Source organism: Felis catus, chromosome B2 (genome assembly GCF_018350175.1).
Source record: "Felis catus isolate Fca126 chromosome B2, F.catus_Fca126_mat1.0, whole genome shotgun sequence".
Lineage (NCBI taxonomy): Eukaryota > Metazoa > Chordata > Mammalia > Carnivora > Felidae > Felis > Felis catus.
The window spans coordinates 42204907-42232773 of record NC_058372.1 but is presented as its reverse complement, the minus strand read 5'-3'; the positions used below and the strand labels follow the sequence as shown (position 1 = coordinate 42232773).

Here is a 27867-nt window from a genome sequence, read left to right as displayed (position 1 = left end):
TAGCATGATCTGGAGGAGCTCCAGCACTGATATATTTCAGCCAGAAATCCTATACACAAGGTTTGTATCTGCCCAGCTTTTAAGGGTCAAAGGTCTAAGAGCAAAAGGAAACAGTCTAACCAAATTGGGTAGCTCATACCAGAAATGTGGACAATTAATGAAATTATACAGAATATTCATAACCCGTTTGTGGAACTGTAAAAGTTTAACATCGAAATATCTTAACATTTTGATGGCTAGGAGTGCAGAGACTATAGAAACAGTCTTGGAATTGTCTTCATTTAACTTATTTGGACTTGAGTGTCACCAGCTGTATAACATAATATTCCCTCCAGTCCACAGAGGCCAGTTTTCATTCTTCCCAGGATCTGAAATTAGAATACCCTGTGTACAATATGAATTTGTTACTCTAATGAATCTACTTGCAAATGTCATGTACGGGTTGCTTCCATTAAGCGTGAGAGTTTCAGTGATCGAAAGTAGGAGGCGAACACACACACACACAGGTACACACATGTGCACCTGCACCCACGTGCTTATTTACCAAGGAACCTGAAGTGAGGTGAGGGGGGTTTTCATGCCTTAAAAGGTCCAACATTTTTGTGCCTAGGAAGAAAGGACTGGGACAGCTAGGACACCCACATATTTTTGCCATTTGGCCATTTAGTCTATGCCTTACTCTCCCCATAAGGTTTGTGAGTTTGAGCCCTGCGTCGGGCTCTGTGCTAACAGCCTAGAGCCTGGAGCCTGCTTGGGATTCCATGTCTCCCTCTCTCTCTGCCCCTCCCCTACTCGCGCTCTCTCTCTCAAAACTAAACAAACCTAAAAAAAAAAAAAAAAAGGAATGATATAGACCTCTTTGAAATCTTGAGGCCGCTATACATCTTCCAAAACTGTACTCTGGGTGTTTTTCTCAATACCTTTATTATATAGGACTCCTTCCCTCCAAAACACCAGGGTCCCCTCTGAGAGCAGTTTCCTGGTCCACCTAGATACTCCCACCTGGAAATTCCTGCAGAATCCTTTTTTGCATCTATATCGTGTTCTCCATTATCCATCCAACACAGGTGGTTGCCACTGAGGTTTTTATATGTTAAATAACAGAAGCACAGAAGTTCTCTTTTACAGGAGTAGGGGTCTTTGAGAAAATTTGTTGGCAGCCTCTTTTTCTTCCTTCTCTAAATTATTTGGTTTTGTTTGTTTGTTTGTTTGTTTATTTATTGTGGATTTTGTCGGGGACAGCGGTGAGCTTTGCATCCCAGGGGCAAGGGAACCAGCGCAGACGTATGCTGATGCTAACCCAAAGAGTGGCCAGACACAGTTGCTGGCCGTGGCCACCATGTCGTCTTGTAGTTGATCCAAAGGCGTGTATAAAGACAGCAAGGATGTACTCCGTTCTAAACCCACTTCATTTACTTCACTTATTGGCTACCTCTGGAGACAATGTTTTGACAGAGAAAGAAGTCGTGTCTCGCACAATTTGGAGTCTCAGCATGGGCCCCAGTTCTCTCTTTGCGCTTTAACGTTTCACGAGACCAGACCCACAGCCCTCATTAGCCAGCCAGTGGGGTCTCCTTAGTAAAGGAGATCGGCTATGAAGATGCTGAGTCACTGGCTTGACTGCCGAGGGTCACAGCCTGAATGTATATGGTTGGCTTTTATTCCTATCTTTTCTTCCAAATATTTGCTTCTCGCCTGATTGATGAAAGGCCCTAAGACTCACGACTGGCACTCACTGAGCTCTCGTCCTGCTTGGCTGTGTGGTCAAGCAAATACAGGAGTGAGGGAGGGAGTTACAGGGGCAATGGTATGAGTCGCCTGTGGCGATCCAGCCTTCACATTTTTCTGACATGTACCACGTGAATAGTAGAGAAAATCTCGAATGGTATTAATGAGAATAGTTTTACCAAACTAAAGCTGACGGCTGCATTTTACCATTGATATGAGGGCATTCTTAGAAAACGAAATCTAACTGACTAAAACTGAAGGTGGACTGTCAGAGAATTGTTATCAATGTTAGGTTCCCCGAACTTGTTATTTTGTATTGCAACTGTTGGTGCATATCCTTGACCTTAGGAGATGCATATCGAAGTATATAGTATGTAGGAGCATAGGGTGATGATGTCTGCCACTCCTTTTCAAACAATTCTTCAAAGTAATAACAGGAGGGGCACCTGGGTGGCTCAGTCGGTTAAGCGGCCGAGTTCAGCTCAGGTCACGATCTCGCGGTCCGTGAGTTCGAGCCCCGCGTCGGGCTCTGGGCTGATGGCTCAGAGCCTGGAGCCTGTTTCCGATTCTGTGTCTCCCTCTCTCTCTGCCCCTCCCCCGTTCCTGCTCTGTCTCTCTCTGTCTCAAAAATAAATAAAACGTTAAAAAAAAATTTTTTAAATAATAACAAGAATGAAAGAGAGAGAAAGAACGCACAAATTCTGACAAAGGCTAACCACGGTGAATTCTAAGTGAAGGACATGTAGGTATTTGTTCATTGTATGATCCTCACAACTTTTCTGTAAGTTTGAAGGTTTTCAGAACATAGAGTTAAAAAAAAAAAAAGGCAACGCACAGTGATTACTTATCAAAGTCAAACATTTGACTTAGAGCAATCACACTGACAGAAGCGACCAATTGGAAGAGGCTCTCCAGAGTACAGTCAGTGCATGCTCTGTGGGCCTGTTTCTGCTTAGGATTGTCTCGGCGAATCCAAAGAACCTGTGGATAGAGGCACGGAGTTGAAGGTTGTGCCCCATTACAAGACTAACGGTGCTCAACCAACACACTCAACCAGTGATGCACGGCCATGATAACAGCAGCCCAAGGGACCACGGTGTGGGGCAAAAGATACCATCCACTCTGGGAGAGGCTTTGCCTTCTCTCCTCTCCACTGCGAAGCCTCTCAAAAGCCTGCTCTTCTGGGCTTGCCTCCAGTTTTATACTATTCTTTGAAGGTTCTTTAACCCACCAGCAGGGAATAAACTGTGCACCAAGGGGACCGCTGGGTGCCAATTGTCAAGCTCCTCCACCTCTCTCATCTCGGTCTTCAGCCTGTTGGCCTTCTCCTTCACCCAGAAAGGCAAGCTACAGGAAGAAAACAACACCTGAGTTTGAGTTTGTCTAAAGCAAAACGCACAGACACGTTCAGTGGATAAGGTACTACATCCTCCGAAGTAAGAAGGCCTCCGATTTAGGAGATCAGTGACAAAACACCATGTGAAGTTGTTCCGCATTTGCCCCTCCCTCCAAACCCAGATCTCTTTTCTGCCCTTCTCTGCCCAGGGAGCTGACCCCTGCAACTTGCATCACCTTGATTCCTCTGTGCCCTCACCTTTGAACTGGGCTTAGCTAATGGGAGGCACCAGTAAGAGACCAGAAAGCCCGAAGAGAGAGAGGTTGGGGTATTTCTCACCTAGCTTCTCTACTCCTGCTCATCTCCTGAGGCACCTCGGTTCTGGCAGTGAGTGCACTCTCCACTGCCACAACCCCTTCCAGACAGCCCATCTCCACCTCCCCCCACACAGGGGGGACAAGATCACTCTTCCTGCTGCTCAGACACGTGAGTGGTAAGAGCTGCCCACTGGTGGGAGCCCCTGGATGTTTCACCCTTCCATGTGAGTTCCCTCGACTGGTTCACACATCTGTAAACAGTCCTTTCATTCAGGATTCTTCAGAATCCCACCAGCGCGTGCCTTCTGTTTTTCTAACGCTGACAGCCAGCATCCTCCCAAGTCTGTTGGGATTTGAAAGGACGTATGCTGGGCCACACTGTGTATGTTCCAAGAGGTACCAGGAATTGTGACTCCTGGGATGAGTCAGAGAAAGAAGATGAAGAATTTTTTTTTTTTTTTATCTTTTAAGCAGCTTTGATTTCCATCCATTTAGGGAGAAATGCACCATGATTGGGAAAATGGCCGGATACACCTGCTAGGGATGTGGAAGTTCCTGCAGGAAGGAACGGGGTATTACCACGTAGGTAATAGTTGGGAGTCAAGGGCATCATGTAAAGCTGACAAACCAGTAGGAGAAGCCCAAATAAGACCAGCAGGATGAAGAGCAGTACAGAACGATTCTAACATAAAGAATCCCTAGAACAAGGGGCGCCTGGGTGGCTCAGTCGGTTAAGCGTCTGACTCTTGACTTCAGGTCAGGTCATGATCTCACAGTTTGTGGGTTTGAGCCCCACATCGGACTCTGCACTGACAGCACAGAGCCTGCTTGGGATGCTCTCTCTCCCTCTCTCGGCACCTCCCCTGCTCGCTCTCTCTCTCTCTCTCTCTCTCTCTCTCAAAATAAATAAATAAGCTTTAAAAGAAAAGAATCTCTCAAACAAAACCACCATGGTAAAAATAATATAGTACACATAATAAATGTAACAAAATATTAGGATAGAATTGAAACAAATCTGCCGAATCATTCATGCAAAAGATCTTAATTCACCTATTAAAGACAAAATTTTTCAGATCAGCTCACAAAGCAAAAATCCAACTCTGTGTCTATAAGACAGACCTAAACCAAAGTGCTTTGAAAGTCTAAAAACAAAAGAATGGGAAAGGTATATCAGTAAATGCAAACAAAACAAAGTAAGAGTTGTAATCTTAATATCTGTCAATGTACAATATAAGACAAAGAGCATTAAGTGAGAAAAAGAAGATTTTTTAATTTTAATTCTTATCTAGTTAATATACGATGTTATATTCATTTCAGGTATGCAATACAGTGATTCAGCACTTCCATATTACTCAATGCTCATCAAGATAAGTATACTCTTGATCCCCTTCACCCATTTCCCCCATCTCCCACCCACCTCCCCTCTGGTAACCATCAATTTGTTCTTTATAGTTTAAAGTCTGGTTTCGGTTTGTCTAATAAGATAGTTTTATACTGTTAATGGCTATACTTAACAATATAGATAGAAATACATTAACATTAGCACACAATTAACACACCCATTTTCAGTCCTAGCTAGGTCAAATGAACAATTTTAATCAAAAAGATAAATCTTCTGGGGGCGCCTGGGTGGCTCAGTCGGTTAGCATCCAACTTCAGCTCAGGTCATGATCTCATGGTTTATGAGTTTGAGCCCCGCATTGGGCTCTGTGCTGACAACTCAGAGCCTGGAGCCTGCTTCGGATTCTGTGTCTCCCTCTCTCTCTGCCCCTCCCCCACTTGCACTCTGTCTCTGTCTCTCTCTCTCGAAAATAAATGAACATTTAAAAAAATAAATAAATAAAAAAGATTTATTTCTCCATGATTCAGTCTTGTTAAGTTGTATGTTTCTAGGAATGCACCCGGTTTTTGTAGGTTGTCCAATTTGTTCGCTGGATAACTGTTCATAGCAGTCTCTTAAATCCTTTATATTTCTGGGATATCAGTTGTAATGTCTCCTTTTTCACTTAATGTTATTTGAGTCCTGTCCCTTTTTTCTTTGGTTAGTGTAGCTAAAGTTTTATCTATTTGGTTTATCTTTAAAAAAAAAAAAAAAAAAAACTCTTCATTTCATTGATTTTTTTCTATTACCTTTTTAGTCTCTATTTCATTTATTTCCCCTCAGGTTTTTGTTATTTCCTTCCTTCTACTAACCTTGAGCTTAGTTTGTTCTTCTTTTTCTAGTTCCTTGAGGTGTAAAGTTAGGCTGTTCATTTGATATCTTTCTTTTTCCTTAATGTAGGCATTTACTACTCTAAACTTCTCTTTTTGATCTGTTTTTGCTGCATGCATGGTTTTGGGGTGCTGTATTTCCACTTTCACTTGTCTCGAAGTGTTGTTGTTTTTTTTTTAATGTTCCTTTTTTGATTTCTCCTTTGACCCATTGGTTACTCAGGAGCATGCTGTTTAATCTTCATATATTTGCACAGTTTCCAGTTTTCCTCTTGCAAACGTTTTCTATTTTCACACCATGTGGTCACAAAAGATACTTGATAGGATTTCTGTCTTCTTAAATGTATAGACTTGTTTTGTGCCCTGGCAATTACTTTTATTTTAAATATTTTAGAATAGCATTTACCAAAAGTGTGCAGTACACAAGGTACCTTGGTGGCTTGGTCAGTTAAGCATCCAACTCTTGATCTCAGCTCAAGTCTTGATCTCAGGGTCATGAATTCAAACCCCACATTGGGCTCCACACCCAGCGTGGAGCCTAGTTTTAAAAAAGAAAAAAAGTATACAGGGGTGCCTGGGTGGTTCAGTCAGTTAAGTGCCCAACTTCGGCTCAGGTCACGGTCTCGGGGTTCATGGGTTCGAGCCCCTCATCGGGCTCTGTGCTGACAGCTCAGAGCCTGGAGCCTGCTTCGGATTCTGTCTCCCTCGCTCTCTGCCCCTCCCCAACTCACGCTCTGTCTCTCTCAAAAATAAACGTTAAAAAAAAAAGTTTTTATGTATACAGTACAGACATGAGAGGCCCTAATTATCTGCTTCATGTAATAATGCCATATAATGAAGGTATTAAGGCTCCCAAGTTTGGAATAAAAGGCTTTTTATTTCCACTGAGCTCCAGGGTTTGGTTTCCCAGCTGGACTCCAGTGGGTCAGACTGTGGGTCACTTGCCCACTCTATCTATGTTTATATGAAACTGTTTTGTATTAGAAAGCGAATTTTTTTATACTGACACATATCTTTTTCTAGGTCTAAACCCTCCTTGGGCAACTAGATGAGGTTCAGAAAGGACCTGAACTTAAAGTATGACATCAGAGGAATGATACTTCCCTCTAGTGCGAGAATATTCTGACAGCTTTTTCTCTGCCTCTTCAAACTCTAACCATCCTCCCTGGCTGGACTCATTTAAGCCTGTCCTTCTTTTCTGACAACTCTTAGGTTTTAAAAATCAGGGACCCTGCCTTTTTTGTCCATATAAACGTCCATTAGTGCATACCAACCACAACACATGGCATCCAGCGGGCTGTCCATCATATGGGGTGAAGACGTGGACAGCCCAGCTGATAGACTGCACAGCACTTGCCCTCCAAGTGTCTCACTAAAAACGCTCCATACAAACTGCCCCACCCACCAGCTCAGATTCTAAAGGTCCTTCTGTGTTGGGTGTCTATGAGTTCGTCCATAGGAGAAAATAATAAATAACTGATAACTTAATAAAACTTGGATAATATAAAACACGGTGAGAGAACTCACATAGGAATTTGTGGAAGAGGCTCAAGTGGAATAAATGTATCAAATTTCTTTTCATACGGCACTCTGAAAAACAGAAAAGGCAACCATAAAATTGGTATGGCATCTATAGCAGAGAGATTGATAGAAACATCTTTGTGTTCAAGAAGATGTCTTGGGACCCGTGGGTGGCCCAGTTGGTTGGGCGTCCAACTTCGGCTCAGGTCATGATCTCGCAGTTCGTGAATTCGAGTCCCGCGTCAGGCTCTGTGCTGACAGCTCGGAGCCTGGAGCCTGCCTCGGATTCTGTGTCTCCTTCTCCCTCTGCCCCTGCCCCTCTTGTGCTCTGTCTCTTCCTATCTATCAAAAATAAATAAATGTAAAAAAAAATTTTTTTTAAAGAAGAATATGTCTTATTTTCTGGTTTAATGGCCACCTATGGGCTTCACAACTATAAAGGTCATAATTCTTATTATAATTTTTATTAAACATCAGTAAACCAAACATAATTGATTTTTTTAAATGTTAATATAATACACCAACTTTTTTTCTTTTAACTTAATGATCCTCTTCTGAATCGCTTTGGCCTAAGTTTAGTTCCAAGTGTACATCAATCCAAACAGTAAACACTAATAATCTGATTCAGTATGAAACCGAAAAGTCCTCAGATTTGTGGTAACAACAATAGTGACAAAATTAACAACCACCTTTTTGTAGTCAAGATCCTGTGTATAAGTTCAATTGCACACGCACATGTGTGTAGACACTAAGGAACTAGAGATTAACTTTTTAAGGAATTTTCAGCAACCATGTTTTGTTGGAATCTACTCCTTATGAAATATAACATATATAGTACAGAGAGCTACAATTCCTTTATAATTAACTAACCCTGCTATTCACATACACTTACATTGAGAAATTCACTGGTGGGAGAGTTGAGCCTGCTTTGTGGAAGCCTTTACTCTGTTCTGGGTACATATATGGATTATCTCCTGGAGTTAACTTTGGTATTCCATTCCTAGGATCAATATCTGTGAAATGTTTAAAAACAAGATCAGGGGCGCCTGGGTGGCTCGGTTGGTTAAGCGTCCAACTTCGGCTCAGGTCATGATCTCGCGGTCCGTGAGTTCGAGCCCCGCGTCGGGCTCTGGGCTGATAGCTCAGAGCCTGGAGCCTGTTTCCGATTCTGTGTCTCCCTCTCTCTCTGCCCTTCCCCCATTCATGCTCTGTCTCTCTCTGTCCCAAAAATAAATAAATGTTGAAAAAAAAATTTTTTTTAAAACAAGATCATAAAAGGGACTGAAGGTAATCTACAGATAATGCTCTATCCATACGACAATGGAAACAGGATAATTTCATGTTTTATTATGAAGTACATAGAGGCTTCCTAAAGTTCTGTTCGTGATCATCTTGCCTGGAGAATATGAACATAAAAGTGTGCTTGAGAAACACTGTGTTTGGGACATTGTTCCAGAAAGTGTCCCAATTACCCCCATCCCCGGAAAGAACAGTAGCTTAGGTGCAGGCAGGATGTTTTGGTTTACAATGAGGGGCACTTGGGTGGTTCAGTTGGTTAAGTGTCCGACTCTTGATTTCAGCTCACGGTTCATGAGAAGGAGCCCCACATTGGGCTCTGTGCTGGGCTTGGAGCCTGCTTGGGATTCCCCTTCTCTCTCTCTCTCTCTCTCTCTCTCAAAATAAATAAATAAACATTAAAAAAATAACTACAGTTGACCCTTAAACAAAAATAAATATATAGATAGATAGCGAGATAGATAATATAAGAAGTGAATCAAAGGTATCTGCAAAGGAAGAGCTAGAACTCTGCTTAAAATTTGAGCTTTGGTGTACTTTGAATCCCTGTGCCCTATGAATCTTAAGGAACAACTATAATTGGGCTCTGCCTCTCTGACTAGATCTCAGAAGGGAATTAGCTAATGAGGAAGAGCTACAGAAGAGAAAAATCAGTTTCAGGTCAATTTCCCTATAACCATAGACAACATTTTGTTCTTCTTCCATGACAACAAATTAGGACTTTAAGGAACTCCACCAATGGCCTGATCATAGCTGATCATCAGAGTTAACTCTTAATGAAATACATTTTGATTGGATTTTTTCTATAATAAATGTGTTGAATTTCAGTTCATAATGGAAGCTGACTGGCAGTCATAAACGCTGCCTCTCCGTCTTGTCCAAGAAGTAACGAGGGAGAAGAGAATAACAAAGAAATGTCCAGTGCCAAGCTTAAAAATATTAAATGCTGCAAGAGATCAAGGAAGAGAAAAAATGGAAAAGAGACCATTGTAGTTGAGGTTTAAGGAAGTCACTGCACATTACCCAAGAACTAGTCACACTAAAATGAATCGAGCCTGTATATCCGACTATAAGCGTACAAGAAATACACAGGACAGAGAAACCTGTTAAATGGTACCAAGGGATGTAATCAGCAAAATCCTGACTGGCAAACTTTATAGGATAAATAACCTAGTTTCTTCACCAAATAAATTGCAAGAAAAAAAGAGGAAGAAGACCTATATATTAAAAAGAGATTTTAAAGACATTTTAATTAATTGTTAAGCGTGGACCTTTTTTGGACCCTGATTCAAACTCTAAATATTTTTAAATTGTGGCATTTGTGAGGCAATTGACTATTTGAACACTGACAATATTTGGTGATATTAAGGAATTATTGTTAGTTTTTTTTAAGATATGAAAATGGTATTGTGGCCATTTAATAAAAATAATCCTTGTCTATTAGAGGTATACACAAAAACATATACGGATGTAATTATCTGATGTCTGGAACTTGCTTTAAAATAATCCCTGGGGGAGGGGGATAAAAATTAAATAAGATTAGCCACATGTGATAATTGTTGAAACTAAGTGATGGGTACATCAGGAAACAGTATGGTCTTCTCTCTACTTTGGCAAATGTTTGAAAATGTCCCCCATAAAAAGTTTTTCTTTGTAATAAAGGTGGAATTGGAGTTACCTGTGGAGTTGGGGGAGGAAAGATGTCATATTCAGGGAGGGGCCTATCAGTAGCTTCAAATATAAAGACAGTACTCTATGTCTTAAATGGAGTAAGAAGCATACAAATGATTGTGATACTTAACGGGAGCCCGGGTGGCTCGGTCAAGTTAAATGTCCTGCTTGGGCTCAGGTCATGATCTCACAGTTCGTGAATTCGAGCCCTACATTGGGCTCTCTGCTGTCAGCACAGAGCACATTTTGGGTCCTCTGTCTCCCTCTCTCTCTGCCCCTCCCCTGCTTTCTCTCTCTCTCTCTCTCTCTCTCTCTCTCTCTCTCTCTCTCTCTCTCCCTCTCAAAAATAAATAAACATTAAAAAAAACACAAGTGAGGGGCACCTGGGTGGCTCAGTCAGTTAGCCATCCAGCTTCGGCTCAGGCCATGATCTCACAGTTTGTGTGTTCAAGCCCCGAGTCAGGCTCTGTGTTGATAGCTCAGAGCCTAGAGCCTGCTTCCGATTCTGTGTCTCCCCTCTTTCTCTGCCCCCCCCACTCCCGCTCATGCTCTGTCTCTCTCTCTCAAAAATAAATTAGAAATTTAAACAAAAACACAAGTGATTGTGATACTTTATTCTATATATTCAATAAATACTTCATAAATATACCTTTGCATGCATTCAGTATGTATAAAAACCATAAAAAGACAGAAGAAACAAATGAAGAAAGGATGGAAGGGAAATAATAATAAACAAAATTCAGGGGTGCCTGGGTGGCTCACCCAGTAGCTCACCAGACTTCAGCTCAGGTCATGATCTCACAGTTCGTGGGTTCGAGCCCCATGTCGGGCTCTGTGCTGACAGCTCAGAGCCTGGAGCCTGCTTCAGATTCTGTGTCCCCCTCTCTCTTGACCCCTGCTCAGCTCACACTCTGTCTCTGTCTGTCTGTCTCTCTCTAAAATAAATAAACTTTAAAAAATAATAATAAACAAAATTCAGGATAATGTTTGAGTTAGGAGGGAAGTGATGGATTAGGGTCAGGACTTGAGTCATCACGATAATGCCATTTATTTTTGATAAATACTTGTCACTGGCCCAGTTCTAGTCAGTGAGACATGAGTGGAAGGAAGTCTCCTAAGGACCATATGGGAAAATTTTTCCCTCATTCTAAAAAGGGAAGGCAACAAGAGAGATTCCTCTTTTTCATGTTTTGAAATATAGACGTGATGCTTGGAACTGCAACAGTTCTCTTGTGACCATAAGATGACAAGTGTGAAGACAAAAATCCAACACAACTAAGAATAGCAGCACATAAACACAAAATGAGCCTATTATCTTCGGGGCGCCTGGGCGGCTCAGTCCGTCAAGCATCCAACTCTTGATTTCGGCTCAGGCCATGATCTCACGGTTCGTGAGTTCAAGCCCTGCGTTGGACTCTGTGCTGACAATGCAGAACTTGCTTGACATTCTCTCTCTCCCTTTCTCTCTGCCCCTCCCCTGCTTGCTCTTTCACTCTCTCTCAAAATAAATAAATATACTTAATAAAAAAAAAAAGAGCTATATCTTTGGTGACATCACTGGGCAATCAGACAATATAGACCACCTAGATTCCAAAGCTTCTCATTAAGTATATAATATATGTCTTATGATTTAAGCCTCTGACAGTTTGGCTTTTGTCTGACTGTGGCTGAGAGAGTTCCTAAGTACTATACAGCTAAACTTAGTCCCTTCTTGGTCTTTCTCTGCTCTTTCATGTTTAAACCAGTTAAATAAATCTTTCCTATTCTACCCTATGGCTGCAACTCAGTTGGGGGTGGGGAGCAAGCGTGTGCACAACAGGCTTATGTGATATCAAGGCTTTGGTATAAGCCTTTGGGTCCTGGATCACTGCCTGAACCACCCTGGTGTCTGACCCTCATCTTATCTCTGCTACTCTCTGTAGGTTGGTATCTATTTCCGTTGTCTGCTAAAATGTGTCATCTAGTCTGATCCTCAGGAAGTCAGCCTGCTCCACAATGCATCAGGTGAGACATAAAGTTGTTCTTATGACCCCCCTGGCTTGATGGTCCACAGAGCCTCACACGGTGGCCTCCTGCCGTTTTGGTCGTGAGAGCTATGGAGCTCTCCTGGCTTGCTCTCTTTCTTTCATTCTTTCTATGTGTCCCGACCTCCACAGTCTTCACGGGGCACAAGAATGCAGCTATTACCCACGTCTCCTGGGTGGGTGAGACCCCGCATCTGGCTTTCTGCCCAGACATTGCCCATAGCTATCACTACGCTGAGGTTCCCCAACCACAGTCTGAGGCAGAAGCCCCAGCTAGAGTCACATCTGATCACCGACTAGATTTTGGTCCCAGGAACTGAGCAGGATACAGGACTCCTCAAAACACCTACCTCAGTGACAACTCTCCCACCTCCTCTAGTATGGCTTCTTATATATTCTCTATCCAGACAAAAGCCTTGATCTTTAAAACTTTATCTCTGGGGGCACCTGGGGGGCTCCGTTGCTTAAGCGACTGACTTCCGCTCAGGTTCCCGAGTTCGAGCCCCGCATTGAGCTCTCTGCAGTCAGCACAGAGCCCGCTTCAGATACTCTGTCCCCCTCTCTCTGCCCCTTCCCAACTTCCCCACTCACATGTGCTCTCGCTCTCTCTCTCTCTGTCTCAAAAATAAATAAACACTTAAAACTATTTGCCTGTGCAATGAGTTTAAAAGTCCATTTTAGGGGCACCTGGGTGGCTCAGTCCTACTCTTGATTTCGGTTCAGGTTGTGAGATCGAGCCCTGTGTTCTCCGCGCCGAGCATGGAGCCTGTTTGAGACTCTCTCTCTCCCCCCCTTCTGCCCCTTTCTAAAGCAGAATAAACAAAAAAAGTCTATTTTAAACCTCAAAAATGAAAACTTTCTATTTCTTCCTCTTTGTGTTCCTGCTACAGCAATCCTATTCATCCATGAAGCAAGGGCTGCCTCCTGTATGGGTATTTCTATGGAAGAATGTGCTATAATGATCCATTGGAACTCAGCAACACTAGGATCTTTCCATAAATCTATTATGGGTAGGTTGGGACAGAGAACTCACCAAGTAACAAACTATATGAGTATATACACACACTCATCTCAAATTACCTTTAATAAGGTATGAAATAACAGAATGCACTTCAGGCTAAGGTTTATGGGCTATTTTCCTTTTGAAGAATATAATGTATAATTTAAATACATATCATGGGCAGCGTCTAATTGAAACAAATTATTTTCTTCCGACTTGAATGAAGGTTTCTATTAATAAGTATCTGAGAGAACTTGTCTGATGACTTAAATGTCACATTAGCATTTTACGAAATGCAGAGAAAAACAAAAATGTGGATCAGCATATGTTGTCAGTTCTTTGCCAAAAAGAATTGCCAAACATCCCCTTCACTTTCCTATCTTCCTGGCCGCCCTACCGTAACATGGTGACCCCCGAGGGCTGACACCAGCCATGGAATGTTGGCCTGGCAGAACCACAACTCAAGTATTTTCAGACATCGCACAGTCAAGGTCCAGGAGGAAAACATTACCATACTTCTTCCTCCCAAAGCACTTGTCCACCATTCTCTCTGATAGAGACCTCCTGTTGCCGAGGAAGACCCCGTTAAAGAAGCACTGCTTTCCAACGTGGTAGGTGTGGATACTGCTGCTAAACCTCGGGTAAAATGTCCATTCAGGACGGTGCCCATCCTCTGCAAGACATCAGAAACCCTTCCATCAGCTCCGCTCCCGGCCTCACAATGCAATTAAATGACAGAAAGTTGTCCCAGGCATTCTCTGACTGTACAGCCTTTATCAACATGTTTAATTCCTTGGGTCTACATCAAGGGCAGTGTTAACCTCTGGGGGACTCAGCACGAGAGGAAGGGAACGGGCACCTGGGTGGCTCAGTCGGCTAAGTGTCAGGCTTCAGTCAGGTCATGATCTCACGGTTCATGAGGTCAAGCCCCACATCGGGCTCTGCTTGCAGTGCAGAACCCGCTTCGGATCCTCTGCCCCTCCCCTGCTCGTGCTTGCTCTCTCTCTCAAAAATAAACATTTAAAAAAAAAAGAGGGGAAGAGAGGAGATAGGTATCTAAGAGGACTCTTTTTTTTTCCTTTTTACCCTCTCTTCCAAAAATAAAGCCACCTTTATGGTTGGAAGCGATGTCTGGAATGGGAAGCTAAGAGACAGTTGTACAAGCACCTATGATCCAGCCTTCGCTCTGATGAGTGGGTAGGAAGAACAGAATGCCCATCAAGCAGGGAAGGGCTGGGCCAACCACGGCAACTTAGTGGATGGACCACAGTGTTGGCAGCAATGATGGGACACGCGTGCACTAGAGTGACTCTGGGAAATGTAGACATGCAACTCTGGCAAATGAGAAAGGCCGTCGCGAGACCTCAGGCAAGTCATCGGACCTCTCAGGGCTTTGTTTCCTCGCTCAATACTTTTCCTACAAAATGGCTAAAGTGATTTTAAACAACGAGAGATTCTCTAACAGCTCTAGGGTTGTTTGAGAAACACTTGGGCTCTGTGGTGGCCGAGAAAGAACACAGGCTCTGGGGGCAGGTGAGCCTGGAGTCTAATCCCATCACTGTACTTCCTAGCCAGGTGGTCTTGTACGAGTGACAATCTCTCTGCGCCTCAGTTGCCTGGGGTGTTAAATGGGTAGGCCTATATTAGCCACCTAGATTTATGTGTATTGACACAGAAAGAGGTCCATGATCTATTTGTTCTGAGTGAAAATAGTTTGTACACTATTTTCCACTAGTGAAAATATGGTTGTATACTCCAACCCATGTATAGATAAGTACATACATACCAGCACATACACGCTTCAAAATTCCTCATGGCTACGGGGCCCATGGGGGATACATTGGAGAACACTGGGGAAGGGGTTTCTATACTCTACCTTATATACTCCTTTATTATTTTAATACTCTGCTATGATACTTTTATGGTTTTTATATAAAGCCATGTCAGTTTGGGAAAACATATCATGACAGCTCCCCAGCAGAGCTGCTGCGAGAATTAGAAAACCTGTCTGGGAATGCAAGCTGGTGCAGCCACTCTGGAAAACAGTATGGAGGTTCCTCCAAAAACTAAAAATAGAACTACCATACGACCCAGCAATTGCACTACTAGGCATCTATCCACGGGATACAGGTGTGCTGTTTCGAAGGGACACGTGCACCCCATGTTTATAGCAGCACTATCGACAAGAGCCAAAGTATGGAAAGAGCCCAAATGTCCGTCGATGGATGAATGGACAAAGAAGATGTGGCATATATATACAATGGAGCATTACTCGGCAATCAAAAAGAATGAAATCTTGCCATTTGCAACTACGTGGATGGAACTGGAGGGTATGATGCTAAGTGAAATTAGTCAGAGAAAGACAAATATCATCTGACTTCACTCATATGAGGATTTTAACAGACAAAACAGAGGAACATAAGGGAAGGGAAACGAAAATAATATAAAAACAGGGAGGGGAACAAAACAGAAGAGACTCATAAATATGGAGAACAAACTGAGGATTGTGGGAGGGGAGATGGGCTAAATGGGTAAGGGGCACTAAGGAATCTACTCCTGAAATCATTGTTGCACTAGATGCTAACTAATTTGGATGTAAATGTTAAAAAATAAAATTAGAAAGAAAGAAAGAAAGAAAGAAAGAAAGAAAGAAAGAAAGAAAGAAAGAAAGAAAACGTGTCAAATGCCTGGCACTTCGTGAGTCTTCAGTGAACTGTGCCCAACAGTACAGCAGACTTCTGGAAAGCCCTGGGTATGGAGGCACGCAGAGGGGAGGCTAGGACGTACTCACTTGTCTGCAACTTAAGCAGGCTGAACTCCTTGGGATATTTATCCTTGGGGACTTCAGGGAATGAGGTTTCAGAGGACTGATCAGAATGTGCGGAGGAGGATTTCAGATCCAAATCTGTAGCAGAGCTGGAAAGGAGGCAGAAGGATTAGAATCTTCTATGTGTTTAAATTGGTAGTTAGAATCTGATTTTATATATCTTACGCTAGAATTACGCTCACGTGCGTCAACTAAGCCTACCCCTCCATAAACGTCCATAACATACCATTTACTTACAATTTGAGGGGGCTGAAACAGAGCCCAAAGGTGCGTCCTTAAAAACAGTGTGGTGGTTCCTCAAAAAGTTAAATATAGAATTACCATATAACCCAGCAACTCCACTCCTAGGCACATACCCCAAAGAATGGAAAACAGGGACTTAGACACTTGTAAACGGATGTTCTTCGCAGTGTGACTCACGTTAGCCATGCAGTGGAAACCACCCAAATGTTCACTGACAGATGAATGGATGAGCAAAATGTAGCGCTGACATACAATGGAATATGATTCAGCCATAGAACGGAAGAAAGTTCTGATACATGCTACGACACGAATGAAACTTGAAATATTGTGTTAAATGAACTAGGCCAAACACAAAAGGACAAGTATTATATGACTCTACTTCCACAAAATATCTAAACAGGTAAATTTAGAGAGACAGAAGGTAGATTAGGTTAGCGGATTAGGGTGGATTAGAGTACCGAGGTCTGGGAGAAATTATTGCCTAACGGGTAGAGCATTTCTGTTTGGGCTGATGAAAATGTTTAAAAAATAGCAGTGATGGTTGCACAACACGGAAAGGTAATTAATGCCAATGGGTAAAAGTGGATAAAATGGCAAATGCTATGTTAATATATATTTCACCCTAATTTTTTTTAAAAAAGGAATGATGTTGGGTGCCTGGGTGGCTCAGTCGGTTGAGCATCCGACTTCGGCTCAGGTCATGATCTCAAGGTCCGTGAGTTCGAGCCCCGCGTCGGGCTCTGTGCTGACAGCTCAGAGCCTGGAGCCTGTTTCAGATTCTGTGTCTCCCTCTCTCTCTGACCCTCCCCCGTTCATGCTCTGTCTCTCCCTGTCTCAAAAATAAATAAACGTTAAAAAAAATTTAAAAAAAAAAAAAAAGGAATGATGTGCTGATACATGTTGAAACCTAGATGAAACTTAAAAATACGATGCTAGGGGCTCCTGGGTGGCTCAGTCTATTGAGTGACCAACTTTGGCTCAGGTCATGATCTCACGGTTTGTGGGTTTGAACCTCGTGTTGGGCTCTGTGCTGACAGCTCAGAGCCTGTGCTTCGGATTCTGTGTCTCCCTCTCTCTCTGCCCCTCCTCTGCTTGTGCTCTGTCTCTCAAAAATAAATAAACATTTAAAAAAAATTTTTTTATGATTCTAAATGAAAGGAGCCAGACACCGAAGACCACATATTCCTTTTATATAAAATGTCCAGAGATAAAAAGTAGATTAGTGGCTGTCTAGGGCTGGGGGGGGGGGGGGGAGGGAAGGGGCAGGTAGAGTAGGGGCCACGGTGGGGGTGACTGCTCAAGAGCTTCTTTTTGAGGTGATGAAAATGTTCTAAAATTGATTGTGGTAATGGTTGCACAGCTCTGTTGACTACACTAAAAACCACTGAACTGCACACTTTGAAAGGATGAATTACACAGTATGTGAATTACGTTTCCACAAAAACTGCTACCAAAAGATACGCACATTCAATAAAACCATTAAATGGAAATTAAAAATCAACAAAGATAAAGGGAAGGGGAAGAAGTAACCAAAAAACAAACCTAAGCTGAAATGGTTGTAATAACAGAGCATCGTGTTTCGCGAAGTTCCTGGCCATTAAAAACAAAAAACCAAAACCAAAACCTACAACAAACTATTTTCAGCGGTAAAAGCAATCACTTCTTGTTTAAGTAGCTTTACAGTTGACAGATGGCTTTGGTCTTCAGGTATAGTTACCAGTTATCAAATCATGGGATGTTTTTTCACGACATTACATCGCTCTCCCGGTTGAAGGGCTTCAAAGCAACGTCATGACGCTGGTCTTCTTTGCTCCCTTCTAATAATCCTGCGATGTAGGCAGGACCCATATAATCATTTCCATTTGAAAAGGAAATAGGGGGCACCTGAGTGGCTCAGTCCACTGAGTGGCTGACTCTTGATTTCGGCTCAGGTCATGATCCCAGGTTGTGGGATCGAGCCCTGCGTCAGGCTTTGTACTAGGCACGAAGCCTGCTTAGGATTCTCTCTCTCCCTCCGCCCCTCTCCCCACTCGCTGTCTAAAATGAAATTTTAAAACATTAAAAACAAAAACAGCTTAGTTTCGCTTGCTTTTACATTTGATAATGACAACCATGCACATAACATTTATTGTGTGCCAGAGAGTCTTGCGATCACTTTCCATGCATTACCTCCTTTAATCCTCAAAACCATCCTATGAAGTATTATCTCCATTTTGTACATAAAAAACTGAGTCCCAGGGAGGTAAAGTGATTTTCCCAAGTTCACACAGATGAAGTTGGCAGACCTGGGGTTTAAACCTAGACAGTCTGGCTCCAGAATCTATGCTCTTGCCAAACATGTCATTCTACCTCTTAGACTGTTGGCTTCCCAGTCAGAATTTACGCCAACAGTATGGACTGTACTGGCGTCTTACTTACTCTAGGTGAACGGACACTTTGCCGGGGACTGGAGGCTCACTCACACTAGGATATGTTTCAGCAGAAGATGAGGGGCTGACCTTTCTTCCAGAGGATGTTGTGCCAGCAAAGCATCCCTTAGATTCCAGAAAATCACCTGCAACACATCACCATTGGAGTTCATTAATGAAATGAAATATCTACCCCTCCATCGTGTCCCTGGATTACAAAAATTATTTTAAAAAAGAAAACAAAAAAACTAATGTTTAGGGGCACCTGGGTGGCTTGGTTGAACATCCGACTTTGGCTCAGGTCATGATATCACGGTTGGTGAATTTGAACCCCACGTTGGGCTCTCTGCTGTCAGCACAGAGCCAGCTTCAGATCCTATGTCCCCCTCTGTCTCTGCCCCTCTCCCACTCTCTCTTTCTCTCTCTCTCTCTCAAAAATAAATAAACATTTTTAAAAAATAATGTTTATTGAGCATTTATTGTGTATTGGGGATGGTGTTAACATCTTACACACATTATCCCATTTAATTCCCATAATACCCCACAGACATAAGCATTGCTTATCCTTCCGTTTTACTGATGAGGAGACCAAAGCACAGATGGTTAAGCAACTTGCCTAAGATCACACAGAAAGCAAACATCTATATCTAGATTTGATCATGGTTCTTGTGATACCAAAGTCAAAAATCCTAACCACAATGCTAGACTACTTGTCCCTCCGGAGTTTGTCTACTTTGAATTAAGTGGTAGAGATAACCTCTGAATCAAGTTATATTGAGCATCTCAATACAATTTTCCAAAGGATTGATTCATAGAAAGACTGATGAATAATCCAAAGAACTGTCATCAGAAACTTCCAAGAGGGGCACCTGGGTGGCTCAGTCGGTTAAGCGTCCGACTTCGGCTCAGGTCATGATCTCACAGGTTCGTGAGGTTGGGCTCTGTGCTGACAGCTCAGAGCCTGGAGCCTGCTTCGGATTCTGTGTCTTCCTCTCTCTCTGCCCCTCCCCTGCTCATGCTCTGTCTCTCTCTGTCTCAAAAATAAATAAAAACATTAAAAAAAAAAAGTCAGGGGGCGCCTGGGTGGCGCAGTCGGTTAAGCATCCGACTTCAGCCAGGTCACGATCTCGCGGTCCGTGAGTTCGAGCCCCGCGTCAGGCTCTGGGCTGATGGCTCGGAGCCTGGAGCCTGTTTCCGATTCTGTGTCTCCCTCTCTCTCTGCCCTTCCCCTGTTCATGCTCTGTCTCTCTCTGTCCCAAAAATAAATAAACGTTGAAAAAAAATTTTAAAAAAAAAAGTCAGATGAATGGATATTGCATTTCTTTATGCATAACTTTAGCCCAATAGACACAACGTTACCTCCGGTGATTAGAAAATTACAAAAGGGGGCGTCTGGGTGGTTTAGTCTGTTAAGCATCCGACTCTTGATTTTGGCTCAGGTCATGACCTCATGGTTCGTTGAGCCCTGCATCACGCTCTGTGCTGTCAGTGTGGAGCTTGCTTGGGATTCTCTTTCTTCCTCTCTCTCAAAATAAATAAATAAACTTTTAAAAAATTAAAATAAGAGTCAGACTTCTGTGACTCTTGAGTACATTCCCCTCCCCTCCTAGTATCCCCATTCTCAGGTTGTTCAGGGTATGGCATAAAGACTGCCTGCGTCAGAATGACCTGGGAGGCCTGTTAAAAATACAGATTCTCGGGCGCCTGGGTGGCGCAGTCGGTTAGGCGTCCGACTTCAGCTCAGGTCATGATCTCACGGTTCGTGTTCAAGCCCCAAGTTGGGTTCTGTGCTGACAGCTTAGAGCCTGCAGCCTGCTTCGGATTCTGGGTCTCCCTCTCTCTGCCCCTCCCCCTCCCAAAATAAATAAAACATTAAAAAAAAAATACAAATTCTCCTATCCCATCACAAATCTCTCTAAGTGAGGCCTGGGAACCCACATTTTTAATTTGCTCGGTCATGAGAATCATCTTGGGGCACTTCTCCAAAACTCAGATCCCGGAGCTCCAACTCAGACCTACAGGGCAAGACCCGGGTGTCAGAATGTTAAAGAAGCACCTCAGGTGATTCTCAGAGCCTGCCAAGTGTGGGAGGAGCCATTCTGGAATATGCCACAGCACCTAGAACAGCCCTAGGTACAGAAAGGGTCAACTGGTTGCCTGAGGTGTGAATAGCAGGAATGGACTGGAGCCCAGGGGAGGGGAGCTGTGAAGAGGAGAGAGCACAGGGTCCCAGTAGCCAAAGGCGTAACCACCCACCTACAAACCACAAAAGTAGCATCAACCAATGTAACATAGACCACACTCTCTGACCACAATGCAACACAATTTTAGGGATCGATAATAAAAAGACAGCCAAAAACATCCATGAGCTTGGAAACTCAAACCACACTTCTAAATATTTCACATAAAAGAAGAAATCGTGAGGGGAATCACAAGGTGCTTAACGGTCAATGACATACGTACTATAAATCAAACTTGTGGGACTCAAATAAAGCGGTAAGTAGAAACTAGAGCCCGAAATGCACCTACTGTATTCCACCAAATATGAGACACCAGCAACTGTAATAACATTATTATTTTATGTACCACAAAGAACAAAGGTTGCCAATTAAAGAAGGAGAGAATGCTCTACCACTTAGAATGTTTATTATATATTTATTGAAGCATTCTTTCAGACTTCCCTAGATGTATATTTTAAATACATTTCATTCATGTGCATATTTAAAGAAGGAAAATATAAGCAAAATAAATTGGTTAAGACCTTTTTTTTTAATTTTTTTTTAATGTTTATTTATTTTTGAGACAGAGAGACAGAGCATGAACGGGGGAGGGGCGGAGACAGAGGGAGACACAGAATCAGAAGCAGGCTCCAGGCTCTGAGCCATCAGCCCAGAGCCCAACGCGGGGCTCGAACCCACGGACTGCGAGATCGTGACCTGAGCTGAAGTCAGACGCTTAACCGACTGAGCCACCCAGGTGCCCTCTTTTTTTTTTTTTTTTAATGTTAATATGGTTTTGCGAGAGAGACAGAGCGTGAGCAGGGGAGCGGCCGAGAGAGAGGGAGACAGAGAATCAGATGCAGGCTTCAGGCTCTGAGCTGTCAGCACAGAGCCCAACGTGGGGCTCAAACTCACAAACCACGAGATCATGACCTGAGCCGAAAAAGAGTTGGACGCTTAAACGACTGAGCCACCCAGGTGCCCGGCCTTCTTTTTTTTTTTTTTTTTTTTTTTAAGTTTATTTATTTTGAGAGAGAGAGAGCGCTCGCGCGCACGCAGGGGAGGGGCAGAGAGAGAGAGAGGGAGAGAGAGAATCCCAAGCAGGCTCCACACTGTCAGTGCAGAGCCCAACACAGGGCTCAATCCCACAAACCGTGAGATCACGACCTGAGCCGAAACCAAGGGTCAGACAGTCAACCGAGGGGCCCCTGGTTAAGGCCTTCTTAAATCTTACATTCAAGGGGCACCTGGGTAGATCAGTCAGTTAAGCGGCCAACTTTGGCCCAGGTCATGATCTCAGGGTCCGTGAGCTCGAGCCCCGCGTCGGGCTCTGTGCTGACAGCTCAGAGCCTGGAGCCTGTTTCAGATTCTGTGTCTCCCTCTCTCTGACCCTCCCCCGTTCATGCTTTGTCTCTCTCTGTCTCAAAAATAAATAAACGCTAAAAAAAAAAAAAATTTTTTTTTTTAAATCTTACATTCAAAAGCCTGATTACTGAATCACTTTTCAACTCAATCACTGATGTCCACATTTTCCACCCAAATTGACCTCAGTGCAACAAGAACATGGGTGATGCAGCACTTCTTAAATAAGTGCTCCTCGATTGTCTCTGGAATTTTCCTCCAAGACACAGACACACCCTCTATATTATTCAGGGCTCATTCAGCAAAGCTTATAAAAACTACTTCACACCTGCTGCTGGGCCCACAGCTCTGGTAAGACCAATCCAACCTCAGAAATGTTCACACGCTGAAAAATGTCCATCTTAGAACTGACAGGTGGTTAAAAAACAAAGATTCCAAAATTAATGAGCTAACTTGCAATGCAAAAAAATAAGGAAAAAAGAATAAACCTCCCAACGTGGTTAAAAAAAAAAAGGATATTATAAAAATAAAAGCAGAAATGAATGAAATAGAGAAGATTATCAGAACTTTGGTATGGCTTCGTGGAAAGTACCAATAATATAGGTAAGTGAAGTTCAAGAAAAAACAATTTTTAACACAAGTAAACAGTATTAGCAATGAAATACCATAATCACAAATGGAATAGAAATAACTTTACACATAAAGAAATTGAGGGTCAGAAATGTCCAGTAACCTATTCAAGGTGACAGAGCTATAGAGTATAATTTATAAAATGTAGTTTAATGTCACATAATCAAGATGGCACTGACACTGACTCTAACAGATTAATCAAGAGAACAAAATAGAAAATGTAGATAGAATAAAACTTTATATAATCATGGCATTTCATGTTGTGGGGAAAGAATAGATTATTCAAAAATATTGCTGAAACAACTAATCATTTGGAATGAAAATAAAATTAGTTAATCCCCAAATAAATCCAGATGAATGATAGATTTGAATATCAGACTTAAAATAAAAGATGTACCTGAAAAAAATGATAATTTAATGTTTACATAATCTTAGACTGGGGAAGTTATTTCTAAGAAAGATATCAAATACGGGCAAAATAAAGGAAAAGATACGTGAGTTGAAAACATATCCATTTAAAAGTTCCACAGAGGGGCGCCTGGGTGGTGCAGTCGGTTAAGCGTCTGACTTGAGCCAGGTCACGATCTCGCGCTCTGTGAGTTCGAGCCCCGCGTCGGGCTCTGGGCTGATGGCTCAGAGCCTGGAGCCTGTTTCTGATTCTGTGTCTCCCTCTCTCTCTGCCCATCCCCCGTTCATGCTCTGTCTCTCTCTGTCCCAAAAGTAAATAAACGTTGAAAAAAAAAATTTTTTTAAGTTCCACAGAAAACTATAAACTGGGGGAAAGTTTATAGCATACACAACAAGGAAAAGAGTTAGTAGTCATGCCAGATTGTGAGTTTTCATAAATTTATAAATGAAAATAAATACCCAAGGAAAAAATGGGCAAAAAACATGATTAGGTAATGAATTAAACACACACAGGGGCACCTGGGTGGCTCAGTTGGTTGAGCATCCGACTTCGGTTCAGGTCAGGATCTTGCGGTTTGTGGGTTCAAGCCCTGCGTCGGGCTCTGTGCTGACAGCTCAGAGCCTGGAGCCTGCTTTGGATTCCGTCTCCTTCTCTCTTTGTCCCTTCCCCCTTTGCCTCTCAAAAATAAATGAATATTAAAAAAAAATTTAAACACACACACAAACAGCCAATATACATTTGGGGGGAAAAATCCATCCTTCCTAATAATCAAAGAGCTGAATTTAAGCCACAATACCAGGGGCGCCTGGGTGGCTCAGTTGGTTAAGCATCCAACTTCAGCTCAGGTCATGATCTCACCATTTCTGAGTTCGAGCCCCACGTAGGGCTCTGCGCTGACAGCTCAGAGCCTGGAGCCTGCTTCAGATCTGTGTCTCTGTCTCTCTCTCTCTGCCCCTCCCCTGCTTGCACTCTATCTCTCTCTCTCAAAAATAAACAAACATAAAAAAAACTAAAAAAAAAAAAAAAAAAAAAGACACGATACCAGTGTTTGCTAGGAGTCTGCAAAAACCTAAGATTGGCAGAGGTTAGAGGAATGGCGTTCTTGTACATTGCTGGTAGAAATGTCTCCATCTTACTAAAACGCACTTTGGCCATATGCACCCTCCAAAGTCCGTGAGAAGTGCACTTTTGATCCGGTGCTTCTGTTTCCAGAAACATAGCTATGAAAAAAGTATGAAACTTGTCTATAAGGAATCAGAAAGGATCCACATATGTAGAGAAGACAAAAGCAAGAGCAGACATATCTTCTAGGTTGATAATCATATGTAAGCTCTGAGTTATTACAGCATTTACTGATAATAATTTTTGCCCCTGGATTTTAACAGTGGTTGCCTTTTCATAGCATGTAAACATTCTAATCGTATGTTTGCCACTAAAGGACTTACAAGTTCACCAAAGCAAGAACTGGTTGCTATGGATGGCATTACAAAACAAACACTGTTGTTTTGGGGTTTTTTTTTAGGGGCAAAATTTAAATATATTATATAACCCTGAGCAGCAAGCAGTGAAATCACATGTACAAATGTAGCGTATTTCCTTGTTTGCTTAAGAAGCTTTGTGTTGGCAACTCTTTAGAAAGTGGCCTGTGGCTGCTTTGAAAGGGAAAACTTATCTGACAGGCAAGCATAGGAAGAGCCGTCTCTCTTCTAAACAGGCAAAGGGCACATCCTCCAAATCCAGCTTACTACAGGATCTTCCCAGAAGTAACTCAGCCTCTACAGCCTGGAGACACTTAAACGTGGCCTCTGGCTGCCTCTCCACGTGTCCTCCAGTAGAAGAGGCTGGAATTGCAAGTCTGACCCCTCCTGTTCTGACACTGATGCTCGCCTTGTGTAAAGGTAACATCCAGTTACTTCAAGTAAGTCAATTACCTCTCCAGCCCAGCTCCCAACACCTGCCCTCCCCCCCCCCCCCCCTCCCCAGCTCACTAGTCTGAGATGATACAAAGAAGCTAAGGCACAGGCTTCTTGAAAATGTCACCATTTAGCATGATAATTGTTATTCAAATTCAATGTCCAGGAAGCCATAAGATGGGAAATTCTAACAAGTTGCCAAAACACAGTGATACAAGAAAAGATGATTCAACAGAAGGGGCCGAGAGAAGGTTCTGGCGACTAGAAAGAAATTTAGGGGGAAATGGAGAGTTTAGAAGAAAGTCTGTTTCTTTGGTACCATCTGTGGAATCCACGCTAATTATTTCCATTTCTTTAGGCAGGAATAACACCTTACATAACCAAGGAACTTTCACATACTTGTCATCACAGCTGATTTACACAATAGCATGGTCTGGCAGGGAGAAAATGATACATCAAGCCAAGTTTGCTTAATGTGGTTACCTTTTAACCACTCAGTTTCTCACCCCTGCTTATCTGCTCCACAAACAGCCTAAGGGTCTAGGACTGTGGTTTTTAACCCTTCGGATCACAGACTCCCCTGGAAAGTAATGAAAACAACAGCCCCCCCCCCTTGCTGGAAAAATGCATATACACCCACAGTTTTGTATTCATGTTCAACTGGTTTGTGGAGCCCCTTCCTTCCCGAAACCCCTGGACTCCATGTGAAGCTGAGTTCAGATATGGTCTCCTGAACCGACACACCTACATAGCAGGAAAGGAAGTCATGACTCTCTGGTTAATGTGGTCTGGGGATCTCAGAGTCTGGTGCTCCTCCAGTACCCCTAACTCAGAAACATGAACCCCCTCTCCCCCACCTTTAAAACAGCAGCTCCCTCTGCTACCTGAGCTCAACATGGGAACTGCAGAAAAGCCTAGAGCTTAAAGTTAGAATCCCCAAACCTTTTTCTCTTGCTGACCTAGCCACATTGGGCACTCTGGGTTCCAACTCCTGCTCTTCTGGTCCCCGCTTACAGGTGCATATGGTAACTCATACCTCCCCGCTCTCTGTGCACTTGTGAAGGAGAACGAGGAGACAGAAGACCTGTGATACAAAGGGCCGAGGACCAAGCTATGATCTGATGGGGCACAGACAGAACATTCTACAACATTCCTTGTTTCCAGCATTCAGCCCACTCATCTATAAAGGCCAACCTAGGCATACACTCATTCCAAGGTTTTCTGAGAGACTGTGGCTGTTCTGCTTCATGATTCTGTTCTCTAGAGGCAGTGTGCCCCCCAAACATCCTCCTCAGCCTTCAGAACCAATTAAGGAGCCACTATCCATTATTTTAATTTAAGCCTTTCCTTAAAATGTTCATACTTTTTGCCCGAGCTGCCCATCCAATAAATAGTGCCACAAATCTAGTAATATTTGAGCAAAGAAAAAATTAAAGGACACAGGTTTGGGGGCCAGAAGACTGTGGTTAATCCTCAGATTTACCATTTATTGACCGTAGCACTGGGCAGGTCAAAACTCTGGCTCCCCCGACCCTTTTTATTTATTTATTTATCTTGAGATTGAGAGAGAAAGAGTGAGTACACAAGCGGAGGAGGGGCAGAGAGTGAGGAGAGAATCCGAAGCAGGCCCAAGCCCCATGTGGGACTTGATCCCATAATGATGAGATCATAAACTGAGCCAAAATCAGGAGTCTGACGTTCAATGGACTGAGCCACCCAGGCTCCCCTGGCTCTCTTTACTCATTAGTAATATTCCTCTGGGCTGTTATGAGATCCAAGGACTTAATTTGTGAGAATCTCTGCTTTGAGCTGCTATCCGCTTCATCAGATCTTGGGTTAAAAGAGACATAGGCTACTTTTCAAAGACTACTTGTTATATGCCCGCAAACTGGCCTCCCCGTACACTTGAAGCGGTTTGAGCTTCCCGGCTCTGGTATACTTGGGTCTGGCGACCAAATCCACACCCAGCCCTCCTGATTTCTTCAACTCAACTGTAGCTCTTCTCCATCGTGGTCATGCCAGGGTCTCCTTCCTCTTGAACCTTCTCCAGCTCTCTGCTGCAGGTCGCTCTGGAGATGGAGGGGAGAGAACAGTCCCGGGGACCTTTTCCAGGGTACATGGACTCATCTATGCATGTGTTGATTTTTAGTACGAAAAGCAACCCGGAGACAAAGAAAAGACCTTTGTAAGAAAGGCATCAAAGAAAGCCAAGAGAAAGTCCACAAGCCATTGAAAGTCAAAGAGGGCAGGGGTGGCATCTTAATCAGAACTTCCCTCCCGCCCCCTCCTCGGGCTTTTCTCAGGTCGGGATGCCCCCGGGGTTCCCGTGGGTTCTCTCCGCCGCCCACACTCGCTGCCCCGCCCGCCCAAGGTGCTCCTTCCCTTTCCACCTCCGGGTCTTCCACCCCTTCCCCCAGCGGAAGCCTCCTGGGGCGAGGCTGCGAGATCCACGCACCCACTGGCAGCCGAACTGCCACTGCCGGGCGCCGGGCGGGCGAGGAACCGGAGCGGAGGGCCGGAGGGCCGCGGGGCCACCTGCTTCTCCCGCGGAGACGCGTCCGGGGGTTGCCTGGACACCGGCCGCAGCCGCGCGCGGCCGCGCTGCGTCCCGCCAGGCGCGCTCCCGGTCCTCCTGCCTCCGCGTCCGGGGCGCTCCCGCCCTCCTCAGGCGCCGGGGTCCCCCGAAGGGCACGGCTATTCGCCCCGGCTAGTGGGGGCGGCGCCATCAAGGGCCGCCGGAAAAGCTGCTCAG

General features: G+C 43.6%; 1 protein-coding gene across 3 annotated transcripts; it reads right to left on the bottom strand.

The window, feature by feature from the left end:
* SPATS1 (spermatogenesis associated serine rich 1) lies at nt 1-27867 on the bottom strand. 3 transcript variants are annotated; one of them, XM_023254023.2, is made up of 9 exons: nt 27571-27867; nt 27108-27242; nt 18593-18728; nt 15896-16020; nt 13616-13777; nt 8006-8126; nt 7120-7182; nt 2960-3075; nt 1-368 (listed from the first exon to the last, which is right to left on the bottom strand). In XM_023254023.2, exons 1-9 carry the CDS (start codon nt 27839-27841, stop codon nt 304-306), a joined length of 1194 nt encoding a protein of 397 aa, XP_023109791.2. In that variant the 5' UTR covers nt 27842-27867; the 3' UTR covers nt 1-303. The 3 variants fall into 3 exon arrangements, with proteins under 3 accessions (XP_023109791.2, XP_023109796.2, XP_019686231.3); XM_019830672.3 differs by lacking the exon at nt 1-368 and adding an exon at nt 2454-2709; XM_023254028.2 differs by lacking the exon at nt 13616-13777.